Source organism: Euprymna scolopes, chromosome 30, assembly GCF_053919585.1.
Source record: "Euprymna scolopes isolate OS-2025 chromosome 30, ASM5391958v1, whole genome shotgun sequence".
Classification (NCBI taxonomy): Eukaryota; Metazoa; Mollusca; class Cephalopoda; order Sepiida; family Sepiolidae; genus Euprymna; species Euprymna scolopes.
In genome coordinates, this window is record NC_136511.1 from 81,688,335 (window position 1) to 81,703,616 (window position 15,282).

Genomic DNA, 15,282 nt, shown 5'->3' on the forward strand with positions numbered 1-15,282 from the left:
GTCAACCATTATCTCATGAGACAATTTTCATGTAAAATACAAAAATACAAACATACCTTGATGACATATGTTACCATAATATGGACGGTTACAAGCACACTTAAAACGTATCCAGAGGTCGATACAGCTCCCTCGATAGCTGCACGTGGGCGGAAAGCACTGCAATTTGCGAACACATCCTTTGGAAACATTCACCAATTTGGTAACCATGGTGTTGTTCAGCAAAAGATTTCTGCCATTGATTTTAATATCTTCAAAGCAGCCAATATACGGCACTTTAGTCACGAGGTTCATCCCTCCATGGATCTTTCCAAATGACACTTCTCCGGTGGCTGGATTAGATATCCGTTGGCTCTTGGAACAAATGGACAATTTACATCCAGGACCAGTTAAGGTGATGAGCACCTGTTTGGCTTCAAAAAGAATATTAACCGATTGCCAAGTGGCATCATTAACAGACTGACTTGAGACTTGGTAGTATGTACCGTTTATTCCTAGTGCTAAATAAGACTTTTGGATTTCAATTGTTATGCAAACATTGTCTCTCAATGGAAATGATGCTAAGAAACCTTCCGACCAAGTCGTTCGGAACCTAAAAAAAGTTTGTATTTGGTTTGAAGGAGTTCGGGTGATTTCTAGGTTTGACTCTCCATTAAAAAACAATGCCGTAGAGATCGTACAATTCTTGCCCATAAATCCATCACTGCATTCACACCGATAATCCTGCATTCCATCAACTAATTCTGGCTTGCACTGACCACCATTTTGACATGGCTGTTGTTGGCATCCGGTAAGTTCCACAGAACAATTCTTACCACCGTACAATGGCTTTGTGTTCTGTAAACATTTGCAGTAATAAGATCCAAACGAGTTGCTGCAATTTGAACCATGCTTGCAAGGAGGCGGCAATAATTCGCATTCGTTTACATCTTTCGTGCAGAAGAAACCTTTATAACCTGGTTTGCAGCTGCAGTTATAGTAACCAACTTTATCCACACACGTTGCATTGTTTGCACAGGTATGGTTAACGCAATCGTCAATGTTTTTGCTACAATTAGCACCTGCAAAAAATAAAATGTTTTACATATGTATTTTTTATAAACACATGATGAAATAAATAAATAATGAGAAGAATTTTATAAATTACTGCAAAACTGCATTGTTAAATTTACTTCAATTAGAAAAGAATATCAGCACTAGTGCACTTTAACTAACTGGAAATGTTTTCATCTTCACAAGAGTTTTAATAGAGAAAAGGAAAGGCAAACTAAATTTTAAAGATTTTTTTTCATTAAATAATTTCTCCAAATGCACTCCATTATTTAAATTCATGAATAACAAAAAAAAAATGCTAACATTTCAAAATATTCTAATTTGACTGTTGCATTTCACATCTTTATCATATTTTCTTAAGTTATATAAAAAATTAATTTCATCCACTTCATAATATTCTAAACTAAATGTTATATTTTATTTGTGTATTTTAAAGAATTATTTAAAAATTATTTTGTAGTAAAGAACATTACGTTTTACTTGTAAATTTAAAATATTGTTGTATATATAATAATTTTTTAAAATGTTAGATTAAGTTAATAAATGTTTCGTTATTTAATCTTTTCTGTTGTGTTACTTTGTTACTTTACAGAACTTGTTTTGAGTTACCAGAAAAGTTTGGTTTGAGACATCAAATTTGTTATTGTCTCCTCGTTTCTCCTACAATTCTTCCAAAAACGAAAACAGAAAATACTTCAGATTAATTACAGTGCCAGAATTCTCAACATAATTCAAATTACTTTTTAATTCGAAACTTACTGCAATAAAACTGTACATTCGTTTGGATATAATTTCAGCAATTCTGTGACTACTTGAGGTTTCAGATTTTAATTGATATTCTCACAAAGTTTTGACCAATATAACCTCTGACCTTCAAGTGGATCTTGTTAAACTGAGGAATGTGCTATTTGGATTTTTCGGACTACGGTTCTTACATTGAGTTTTATTTTCAAAATGTTTTATTCAATGTAAACCTGAACCTTCTTCATGTGTATCTTGTTGAACTCCTAAATCTGTACAGCATTTCAAACAAAACCTTTTATTTAATCCACCGGGGTAGCATGTTCTCGTTACATTAGCCATGACTGGGTATAAGTCCTAAGTAATTCGCAATTGTACTTTGAATGTCATCTGTACTGACGATTGAATCTTCAACCTCCAGAAGAGCGTAACTTTTACAACTGAAATTTATAGAAGATTCCAGAGTTTGACAGAAAGATTCCAGAGTTTGACAGAAAGATTCCAGAGTTTGACAGAAAGATTCCAGAGTTTGACAAAGATTCCAGAGTTTGACAGAAAGATTCCAGAGTTTGACAAGAAACACCTGAAGAAAGTTAGAGATTACATCAACCAAAATGAAGATGAAAACTTTAGTCCAAAGAATCCAAATAATAAAGAACTCTTTTTTATTTTTAATCCATGTGGGTAACTTGCTCTCATTCTGCCAGCCGTAACTGGTAGAGGTCTTAATTATTAGCGCTAGGACAACAGCATATTCTTTTCATTGTTTTGACTCTAGTGTGTATCCATTGATATCTTATACACTTTTATATAGAGTGATTGATTAACTGTGTCAGATTAAAAACAAGGAAAAGAATATGCTGGTGTCATAGCCTTAGTAATTATACTTGTATTCTCCATGTTAAGGATTAAACGTTCTATTTACAAAAGACTCAGTTATCAGTTCTAAGTGACTGTCTTCTAGCAGTATAAGGTTCAGTCTCCAGTACGGGTGACACTAACATATAATTACAAATTACTTAAGACTTTTAGTTAGCAGAATGAACACAAACTATCCCCATGTGTTAAATTAAGCATTTTATATGAAATTATGTGCAGATTCAAGAAAGTACATTCCAACTAAACAATTTAATTTTGTAGAACAAGGAAATACATTTCTTGTATTTTACATGAAGCTGGTTGTGAACAGGATTCTCAGCTTGGAATCGCATCCTTTAACCAAAAAGGCTGCTTTTGGAACAAAGAGCAGCACCTTAAGGTCAACCGTTTTTTGAAATAAACATTCTTGCATTCACATGATCTCTTTTGCAGAAAAGGTGAGGGAGACGTTGAACAATTCATTGTTATATGGTCATTTGACATATGTAGGAGAAAGCAAATATACAGACAATTGGCTCTTGTAAAAATTCCACCATATCAAAAAAAAAAAATTAATGAAAATCTGTATGATGTACATACCCATGACAAAACAAAAATATCATATTCCAAAAATTACCTTAAGTAGTTTTATTTCTATAAAGAAAATCATTTTAAGTGATTATTGGAAATTTGTAGGCATTACAACAAATCTCACAAATTTAAATTCTTGTTGAGTTATCTCCCTTTGTATTTGTTTTTTTGGGGGAGTTTTTTTTTAATTTTCAAAATGGCAAACAAGGCAGTCACTCTTGCATTACTCATAAAATTTTATTTTCTTGTCTAAAAGTTAAATTTCTCGATCAATTTACATTATTTTTAGGATATGATATTTTCGTTTTGTCACTTTTTTTTGTCATTATTTTTGTTTTTTAATATAGGAGGAATTCTGGGAAAGAACAAGACTATGTTATTAGACTTAAATGTTCAGTTTTCTCATCTCATTTGTAGCAAATTTTTCTTGGATCCAGACTCAAAAAATTTCCTAGAAGATCATTAAAATCAAATTCAGTACTTATTGAATTATAAAGCTTTTATAGCCTCTCCGCACACACGATATGGAAATAAAAATGTTTATCTGAAATAATTTACTTACCTTCATATCCCATCTCACATGAACAATAATATCCAGCAGCTTTGGCATATGAAAACTTGGAAAATCCCGGATAAGAAGAATGTGATCCATACAGTGATCGATTTGAACGTTCAACGCATTTGGTAGCATGAACACAAGGCTTCAAAGCACATTCATTAATATCTTCTTCACAGATTGCGCCACGGTAACCCTCATGACATTTACAAGTGTATTCCTGTAATATGAGGAAGAGAATATAAAAAAAAAGTCACCAAATGCAACAATGAATCAGCAATAATAACAGTATAGTTTGATCAATCACAGCAGTTAAGGCTAAACAAGAATGTTTAAAAGATTAATTGGTTCAAATTCTGATTTTTACATCCCCTAATATGGTCTCTTTATCAAAATGAAAGGAATTCTAATCTCATAACTTCAGTCGTATAAATGCTGATTTCATTCAGTTTACACCATGAGAATTTTTTTTTTCTTTGATGCTCAACAGTTTGCTGCTTAAACAATTCAAGAGTGACTCCACCAGTTTCAAATTTTATTGCTATCTTTTAGAACTAACAAGTGAAGCATGTATGGTCCCCTGTGAGTGCACAGTGAACAAGGCATAAAAAAATGACTAAACTCAACATTTGATCCCCACCCCACCCCATTTAGCCCCAAAAGTCCCCAGTGGATGTCAAATCCTGATGAAAATCAAGAAATGATGCAGTTTTAGGCCTTAACATGTAAATTTGAGTTCTGCACCATGCAAAAAAAAAAAAAGAAATGACTAAGTCCATTTGCCCCACCCCCCACCAATTTAGCCACAAAAGTTCCCAAGGCCTTAACATATTTAAATTTGAGTTCAGCACCATGCAAAATTTCTAATAGACATACACAGAAAATTTTGGACAAATAGTCCCCAAAAAATACAGTGTTTTTATTAGCCCTAAAAGAGTCCCTGGAGCACACCCAAGTGTTATCGTGAAGTATAGACAAACAAAATTATATAGAAATCAGTTAGTTACAACTTTTCAGAAAGTTTTATAAAAATTCAAGGCATAAATTTATTTTTAATAAGCACAAAATTTTAGCTATTTTAACTCAAAAGGCAACCGGAATTTTTCCGGAAATCTGTTCTGTTACTTTTTTACTCATATCATGTTTAATGTTTGTGCAAAATTTCAAAAAAGGTCCACTTTCCTTTTGTCGGGGGGGAGCAAAAAATGATATTCAATCGATAATACTATCTATAATAAGTGGATTTCATTATGTTAAACAAACACATAAAACTAATAGTACTACTCAGTATTATGTCCCCTTCCTATTAGTAAACTCAACTAGATTTAGAAGTTATATGGTTCAGAGTTGAGGACAGAGTTAGAAGAGAGAATTAGCAAAACCTTCTTTTGAAAGCAAACCAAAAAGAGAGGCTAGACAATGTAATTCTGCAAGGCATTTGAATCCCTGATCATCTCATCCAGCTGGAAGAATAAATATCATCATGTTATTCGTAAGCCTTTGTCATCATGAAAGGTAATGTGTTTTTGTGATTCATCTTGTAAAATAACTTTGTATGAAACACCCTTCCAAAGTGTCAACGGTATCCTGTCATAAATAATGAATCTCTTCTGTGTTAAAAAGACCTGTCCATTTCACATCTCTCTTCATATTTATATCTCAGACTCCTATTAAGATGAAGTCCTCGAGAATTGCCATCACAGCATCATGTACCCCATTATAAATGTCTTCTCATCTTTGATATGTAAACCCCAACAACACAACATATACGATGATTGGTGTGGGCAACTATTTGACTCCTGGATGGGGTCATAAAAGAACTTGTGTTACCATGGAAATAAATAAATAAGTCACAATGTGAAAAATAGGGCCCTTAAAATACACCAAAAAAAAAACAAAAAAAAGAAATGCTAGGCGAGTTAAAGAAAAAAAAAATAATGAAAAAATGGAAGACGACTTGGATTATCACACACGCAATGTTAAGAAAGAAAAAACAATAAAAAAAAAAGATCCAAATTAAATGATTTGAAAAGATTTAACTAGAAGCAAAGATAGTGAATGAATAAAAACACACGGAAAAAGAATGCAAATATAGAAAATGTATTTTAAAAAAATAAAAAAAGACGATATGCCACAAAAAGAGACAGTCATAGAAATAAGAAAAATGTAAACACAAAAACAACCAAATCGAATCACGCATGATAAAAATTTGAACGAATACATTCGCATAATTTCATTGATAAAATACTATGACATTCGTGTTATAATTCTTATTGTTTTGGGAATTTCATCAAATATCAGGATTGTTTATGTCGTCTGTCAATCAAATTCGTAACAGTAGCAAACTGGCAAAAATGTATTATTAACAGCGTTTTGTTATTGTTGGTTGAATGAATGCACTTTTATTTGTCAGAGATGCAAAGAGCTGAAAGGCATTTTTGGGGGTTAATGTTGAATTTTGAAGATTTCAGTTTGTTTGTTTTTTTAGGGGGGGGTGAAAGAAAAAAAGAAAAAAAAGGACAATATTGAACGTTAGGTTTATATAAAAGTTTTGTTCTGGTGTTTTTAACAGAACTTTTTTTTGTTGTTTTCTTCAGGAAAAAAGGGAACTGAAGATGTTATAGTTGAACTTTCAAGTTTTGGGGTTTATTTAAAAAAACAAAACAAAAAAAAAAGACAACGGATAATTGAATTTTTCTTTTTTTGCAGGCCAATGATTTTTTTTTCAATTGTTGATTTTAAAAGGAGTGATAAGTGTCTGTTAATGAATGTAAAATTGTTAATTTGACGATGTATTTTGGGGGGGACAAAAATGTACAAACGAATTGTTACCGTAAACTTTTATTGTGTTAAACTGTCGCCATGTCTGCATTGGAAAATGCATATATAACATTGTTGAAAAAAATATTTAATTTGTATGTATAATATATTGTATTTTGTTCTTAGGAATTCAATGTCAATAATTAAGTTGATAGAAACTAAAACAAAACAAAAGAAATTTTTGAAAAGAAAAATATTAACAAGGATTTAGATGAATGGTTGACCTAAAAATAATTTAGAATTTTAAAGAGGGGACAAGAGTAAAATTTACGTAAACGGGTATTTACGTGAGGTTTTCGGGAAGTGATATGCCAAAAATATAAATTTTTTGTCCATACTTTTTCAGCAAGAAAAGTCACTTGCCAGGTTTAAGCACAATAATGGGGTGCACCTGTGAGAAAAAACAGATGGACTCTGCGATATTGCGTGCTTAATTAGGGCAGGCTTCAAATACCGGCTTTGAGTTTTGGTAATTCTCGACACAATAAATTAAAAATGCAGACGTATTGAGAGACACATGAAATCTTTAGATACATGACTTGAAAGGGCAAATCAGTAAGATTAATTAGAAGGGAAAGGTAAAATATGCCGGAAATACTTAAGAATAACGATGTAACAGGATACCTTATGAATTCTTTTTACAGATGTATGAATGTGGGGATAAGCCGGTTTTGGGGTCTTGGATGCTCTAATGGAAGATAAAAGAAAAATTACAGAAGGTCACCATCATAGGGATTCAGTATGCGCAGTAGGATTTGGCAGAAGGGAATGGGGGTTACTTAGTTAAGGGTGATGTTTTCGATTTCTTTGTCAAAGTTCCAAGACTCCAAACTAGAAAATCCAAGTGAATCAGTATGATAAAAGGATTCTTGCATAATTAGAAGCCAACCACTATAAAAATTTTAATAAATGGGCCTTGCTGTATGTCCCAAAAGAAGTAAAATAGTTTAGAAAATGCGACAAAGCTCTAATTAATAGTAACACCCATGAGAAAGAAAGGGTCAGGACCCATCGGACGAGAAGTCATCAAGTCGGTAAAGAGATAAAATGGGACCTCTGTTACAGTATAAGGGTAGCTGGATAAAACAGTTGATACTGATCATAGGAGCTTGTACCCTACACCCAAAAGGAAGTATGCCAGGAAGATCGGATGGAGATTCTGGTCTAAAAATAATTGGGAAATCAGTTGGAAAAGGGCTGACCAAAAAGTTTTTTTTATGATGGCGTCCGATCTTTCTTAGCCAAGTGAGTTGTAAGGATTTAAAGAGTTGTTCAGGTACAGGTAAAGAATAGAAAAAATGGACTGGCATTTGAAAATGTGTACATTTTTTGAAAAATGAGAAGGAAAGGAGTGTTCTATATGGAAGAAGACAGATCCCGGTAATTAAAGAAACAAAGTAAATAGGCTTGAAAATGATGTTTATTAAATAGAGAATGCTAGAATCGAACTCAGTGATCAGAAGTTGAAAGTGAATACGTATTGCAATTTAGATGAAATCCTAGGAATGTGGAGCATTGTCCATTGTGTTTAGAAATAACAAAAAATATATTAGTTATGTCGGAGAGTAGAATGAACAATTGATTTAAGGAATTTCCTTTGTGTTGTCAAAAGTGTGTTGGAGACATATGTAATATGTAAATCCATATGAGATATTCACGTGTTTGAGCATGTTTTGACGTCACAACGAAAGATAAATTACAATATATAGAGTCAGTCAGCGAGAGAAGTTAGATGGTTCAGAGTTGAGGACAGAGTCAGAAGAGAGAATTAGCCAAACCTTCTTTTGGAAGCAAACCAAAAAAAGAGGCAAGACAATGTAATTCTGCAAGGCATTCGAATCCCTGATCATCTCATCCAGCTGGAAGAATAAATATCATCATGTTATTCGTAAGCCTTTGTCATCATTTCACCAAAAGGTAATGTGTTTTTGTGATTGATCTTGTAAAATAACTTTATATGAAACACCCTTCCAAAATGTCAATGATATCCCATCATAAATAAGGATTCTCTTCTGTGTTAAAAAGACCTGTCCATTTCACATCTCTCTCAGATCTATATCCTTTCTCCTATTTATAATACAGGGTGACCCCAAAAAAAAACAAAAGCTAAATGGAGGCCATCTAGAACATATGCTGTAGAACGGAGAAAAAAAGGCCAAAGACCCTAGTGTTTTGATGTGATGTTTTGAATATAATAAACTAGTTATGACCAAAGTTTCATTTCATTTGGACAAAACACTAAGAAACGGGGCCTAATTAGAGTTGGGGCCCGTTTTTTTGGGTCACCCTGTATTGTATCAACAAGAATTATCGTCATCGTCGCTGTGTACTCTATTATGTTTCATCGTCTGTTATATGTTGTGTCCGATATGAACCCATTACTATTCAACAGAACTATGTTATGCTCCCTCACGTAAAAATACAGTAAACAGGCTTGAACGTTTGAGAAAGCCTGTATATAAAGATTAACCCGCCAAAATTTAAACAGTCCAGAAAGCAGTTCCACAAGTAAACATTACTGCTGCCCATGACTATCACATACGCCGGACTTCATCGAAAACAGCATCACCAAGAATGCCACAGGGCAGCTAGAGTTTTTTTTCTTCAACTTCGCCAGCGCAACATGTGTTCGAAAAAAACTCCATCTCCGGGAGCCATAAAAACATTATCATGATTTTACATGCGATGAAAATGAATTTCAATACCCAGCGTGGAAATTTACCACAGGGAACGAGAACTTAAACCTCCTTTTAAACAATCTTATTTCAATCTGTTTTTATGATACGAACACACACACACATTCGCTTAAATGAATTATAGACAATTGTTCTCAAAAGTAGCCCAATCTTATATAAAAAAAAAAAAAAAAAAAATCAGTAATTTCATGCCTCCTGCTATTCTCACAGAATCTTCACTTCAGTAATCTTTCATAATGAACATTCAACACAAGAAAGCACTCATATTGGAACAATTTAAATTAATATTCCTAACGCGTAAATATATGTTTATTTTGTATTAATACAGCGATTTCATGTTCTTTGTTGAGTGTCATCTTTTCCAAAATTTATTTCTTTTATCTTTTTATTACTTTATTTAAGGGTGTAGATTGAAGAACCTTTCTATGAATTGACGACCTGGTTTAATTTACCTTTAATGATCCCGCTAATTGCTCCACAAATTGGCAACTTTGGACTATAGATTGGTTACCCTGCAGAAAATACAACCCCACAATTGGTGACTCCGCTGTGAATCCCCACATGATGAAAGAATCAGATATACTTTTTAACTCACCTTTATGCCATCAATACATGTTCCGTTGTTCAAGCAGGGATTATTCTGACAGTCGTCAATGTTAATCTGGCAGAAATCTCCTGTAAAACCTGTGTCAGAACAGTTACAATGATAACTGTAAAAGAAAAGAATTTTTTTTTATTATTTGTAAAACAAAGAGGTAATTAATATGCGAAAGAGATATTTTTTTTTAGACTATTAAAAAACGTAAAAGTAAAATTGAGTTGCCTCCCTTTCAACTCACTGCATTTTTATGGATATAAAATAAGATAGATTTTAGTAGAAAAACAGTTTCCCATCAGAGGTTTAGTGTGGTTGTTTAACAGCAACTAAAATTCCTTTTTGGTCATTTAATGCTGAAACAAAGAAAAGAAAGACACTCCCCCAAATAAAAATTGTAAATCCCAAATGATTTTGTGCTCTTTTTATTAATAAAATTTATGATAAGGGTTGCAAACCCTTTGAATTTCAAAGACCATTAAACTTTTTTTTTCTAAAAAAGGAAAAAAAAAAAAAAGAAAGGTGCTACTTAAAAGACATGCACAAGTGCAATATGGTAGTTCAAAATTAAATAACAGGAAAACTTTGATATAATTATGCAGTAGACAAAACTAAAAATCTTCACCAAAAATTATGGAAAATCATTGAGTATAAATACAATCTATAAAAGTGAGAATGTGTGTGCCTGAGGACAATTCTCAAACTATATACTCAATGAATTTTTTGATCTATAGATATAGGGTATTCAGACATGTGGAAAACCTTTTAATCTCAAGACATATGTAGAAAATCTTTTCATTTTATCTGGAAAAAAGGGTTGCTAAGGAATAAAAATTGAAAAATTCGGACGTGGGGGTTGTCAGATTTTTATCTGTCAAATGTTTCAGGAATGTTCATGCATGAATCATTTACATGACATTCTTTACGTTAAGAATAAGTAGGTTTGAAAACATTTTTTAAAGATCATGTCAAGCTGGCCTAATGGTTATTGTACTTGACTCACTGTCTTTATGTTTTGGTTTTGATCTTAGCTCGAGTATTTTTTTATTTATTTATTTATTTACTTACAAGGAGTGAACTGTTTAGAAAAACTATACTCGCATGCACATGTCTTTATTTCTGTACGAATTAAAATATAATTCATATGCATATTTTACGATTAGGCAATGCCGAATAGCCTGGTAGTTAAAAACAAAAAATTTTTCGCCTATATCCGATGCAAGCTTGGAATGAATGAATTCATTTTATGCTTATCTGCCTTTATTTTCTTTTTATATAACTCTTCTAATTTAAAGATGTAAAATAGATTCTGCCAAATCTAGAATCCGATACACATGATAAAACTGATTTTTAGTTTTAGTTAAAATTCTACTCAATTTCCGATAATTTTTTATCTAGATATCTATTTTTGCCCGATATGTAAACATATCAAAGAGTTTTCCCATTAATTTATTTTTAATTGGGAGGTGGCAATGATCAACGACAGACTGACAACTTGGGTGTTCCAAGTTCAAATCCAATCCATTCCACAAAAGTAATTTTCACTTAGGATGTTGGCAACCTTCCTGTGGTTCCTCCTGTAAGTATGTGATGTCTTTCTAGAAATAATTTTATGTAGAAAAATATCAAGGAAACCAATTCCAACAACAGAATCTTTAGATTTATATATGATGATTTTTGACTGTCATAATTCATTTGTGCATGTCTTTCAAGAAAACTCAAAATTATTTTTTAATATTCAAAAGAAAATAAATTTTATATAATTTTTTTTTTTTAATATTTCAGATCAAAAAAAAAAGACGCAAAGTGCACACAACAAACTAAGAAACTAAAATTAAGTGTTGGAAAATGGTTAAAAGTAAAGGTAAAAATAAAAGGAATGCCAACAAAACTTCATTCATGTGAATTCAGTTTTTGATGAAATAATCAGTTTTCTACATAAGTGCAGTCCTGCTTCAGGAAGAGGTCTGCACAGGCATTAACAGAAATCGTTTTATTGCAGATTTCAACTGACCCAGAGGAATGTCGCTTTCTTAATCAGCATTCCTGGATTTAAAATGGACATTTTTGTAAAAATTGCTTTAGTCAAGGTATAAAGCCACTTGATGTAAAAAAACCTAAAACTTCCAAATCAAAAACTTGCTAAGGACAAATGCTATATAGATAGATTCCAAGCTAGAAAACAGCAAATCTTCCCCTTTGTCATAAACATCGCTCACAGAATGTGAGGACTAAAGGATAAAATTAGACAAGCGAAAATTACAAGGTGGCTGAATGTAAACCCAGGGTTTTCAAGATTTGTACTAAATGCACCAACAACAGTAATTTGTGGAGAAATTGAACAAGTGCTGAACTACTGTATAAATTTCTACGACCCTTTTCTCTACATGCCAATTTAAGCATGCTAGATTTATTTTACTTTTTTTTTTTTTCAAAATAACTGAACTGAATTTATATTTTTTCATAAAATAGAATAAACAAATTGGCTCCATATATATATAAAAAAAAAAAAAAAAAAAAAAAAAAAATGGAAAAACTTTGGCAGATTGAATATTGTGCATCTGTGTGTGTGGCTGAAAAAAAATAAGGGAGGGGTGAATATTTTTGTTATTGTAGTGCTTGAAGAGAAATCTAAGTTAATGTTCATGACTGTATTTCATATGCATGCATAAACAACTACAAAAATGACAGTGGTTCCCTGAATAAGCGCCAATTAAAAAAAAAAAATGTTAAAAATAGTTTTGTTTTAAAATAAACAGCAATCTCTCTTGAGCCTATCAAACTAAAATAAAGGGGATTGTGTTTTTCCCTTTGAAGAAAACTCAGAATTACAGTCGTGTCCAGATTAATTATCATGTTGCCCAACCCAAACATTATATATTTCTTTGTTTCATTTTACTTCAGTTGAAGTTCTCAGAAATCAAGGGGCCCCAATCCTGGGGCTAATATTAACAATACGAGATGTGTAGATACTCAAATATTCCATTCAAATACTGAGTTAGTAAAGAAGTCAAGAACATAATTTTCTTCTTTGCAATTGACCATTTAAATATGTTATAGAAGACCTTCTAGTGGTCTCCCGGTATTACTTGATCCCAAGACAAGAATTAATTTAATCTGGAGGAGTATCCAGACTTGTGTTGTAACTTGAGCTAGCATCACTTGGAGAAGGTGCATCATTCCTTGTAAAAGCCAGTATGAATTAACCATACCAAGGGGATCTTATTTGGGTGGCGAATACTATGTTATTTGGAATATTTTTTCAGGGTTTACTTGTAGTGAAAAATACCATCATGCCAAGTTGTTCTGACAAACCCCTATACAGAGACTTTAGAGACAAATGGACAATCTAGTAAGCATTCAAGTTAAAGCACAGTGAAAGGATTAGAAACTTATTAGAGAAATGAAACCATTCCATTTGTTAATTCTAATACAAGCTACTAATCTCCAGCATTGTTTTGACGGTTATAAATTTTATGAACCTCCAGATCTTGTAGGTGAAAAAAAATCTTAACCAAAACTATGTTGCAGTTTATCAAAAGGATTTTTTAGCATGTAAATTGTCAGCAATGCTGTCGGAGTGTTGCAAATTTCTATCTAGTACATTGTTGATTGGTTTAGACTGTTTTAGCAAAGTGTAGTATCTGTTCATATACTATGATTCATCTTTTCTCTCATCGGTCAGTGAAGGAGAATCCTTCTAGAGAGAGGTAGTTTATATTTTGTGCCTCTTTTTCAGGAGAAATTTTATCCACATTATACACTGATCTTGTGTCAAACTCTACCCTCATAAGAAGGCGAATAAACAGACTGGTTTAGTTGTTTAGAGTGTTATTTCAAAAAAGTGCTCGTTTGAGATCTAATCTATGGTCCCCTCTCACCAAACTTTTGCCTAGTTGAAAACACTATCAATAATTTCCCCCACTCTTTATCTGTGCCTAAACCCAAATGTAGATTGCATGAACAAAGCTTCTTTCTTAGAACTGCACTCCTGTGAAACTGTTCCGTTCTGCTGATTTCCAACTGACTACAGTAGGGTCGTGTTCAAGTTCAACATAAACAAGTTTTTGATGAGCCGTCCCCTTAATTCAATTTACCAAATTTCCACTACTAATGATTGACACTCATTAACCCTTATCCTCGAGTGGCCTCCAGGCCTTGATAAGTGGTAACTCCTTTGTAAAAGAAAAAAAAAAAAAAAAAAACGGTGGTCTTGAGTATCACTTAATTTCTTTATAAGCCTCTGATTTAAGGGAGATAAATCTTTCAAGGAAACCCTTTGATTTCTGAGAACTAAAATAATTAAAATAAGAAAAAGTAGAGAAAGTTAGTTCATATCTTTGAAAACATTTCTGAAGTTTAATTCGAAAATTTAGAAAACCAAACAATGTTATTTTTTCGGTGCTAAGACAACTTTTTCAAAAAGACTTTATACTTGTTTTTTTTTCTCTCTTCATTTTCTTGGTGGTATTAACCTTAAGGGGTCAGCCCCTCATAGAATGAGAATAAGTCTATGTTTGAGAAACTTAGTTATAACTTTGAAAAGATTTTCTCTATTCAAAATTTGCGCCAACCACGTGACACAGACTAAGATGACAAAAATCATCAATAACATCGGAAGTATACCTTTTCTCTCTCCACGAAGAGTCAACCCCTCAAAATTAATACCACCAGCAAAATGAAGAAAAGTCTTTAAAAAAGTGAAAGTCATAGAAAAAAAACATTTTTTTAATCATTTAATAAAAAATTATATAAAATTGTTGCCCTAGAAAAAATGGCATGATTCCATGAAAACCAGTTTTCTTTTTCTATTTTTTTTTTTTTTTTTTTTGTTGCAGACCATCCAATAGTTGGCCAGTTGTGTACAAATCCCAAAAAGTGATAAGAGCCTTCTATCATGTCTGAAAGTGACACAATGTTCAATGAGCGAGATCGGAAATGTGTCACTGTATAACTTATGCTCTCTACCGATTCAAGTTATGACAACAGGACCATTGCCAGTACCCTCAAAATCAAAATCCGGACAGTTCAACGCTTGAGGGCACAGCTCAATGAAGTTTCCGGTCATGGTTATGGTTTTTGGTGAGGTTTCAAGTGAGGGCCACATCATACCACCTCACATTTTCGAAATTGGCTTGAAAGTCAACACCAAAGTGTACGTGAATGTGCTGAAGAATGTGGTGATCCCCTGGTGCAATCAGGTGGCCGCTGGCAGACCATGGGTGTGGCAGTAGGATTTAGCGCCAGCCCAGAAGTCCAAAGGGACACAGGCTTGGCTTCAGAAGGAGTTCTATGACTTTATATCTTTCTCTCAACAAACGTTCTCCTTCCCTGACCTGGACTACATCATTTGATCATACGTCAAGAACATC

The 15,282-nt window shown here is 32.8% G+C and overlaps 1 protein-coding gene across 2 annotated transcripts in view; it reads right to left on the reverse strand.

Moving 5' to 3' along the window:
• Positions 1 to 15,282, reverse strand: part of LOC145254854 (protein crumbs-like) — a 402,139-nt gene that overhangs the window by 132,483 nt on the left and 254,374 nt on the right. For both annotated transcript variants that reach the window (XM_080113704.1, XM_080113705.1), the window contains 3 exons: positions 9,911 to 10,025; positions 3,806 to 4,019; positions 57 to 1,061 (listed from right to left, as the gene is read on the reverse strand). In XM_080113704.1, the coding sequence (XP_079969830.1) occupies positions 57 to 1,061; positions 3,806 to 4,019; positions 9,911 to 10,025 (1,334 nt within the window). The remainder of the gene's footprint in view (positions 1 to 56; positions 1,062 to 3,805; positions 4,020 to 9,910; positions 10,026 to 15,282) is intronic.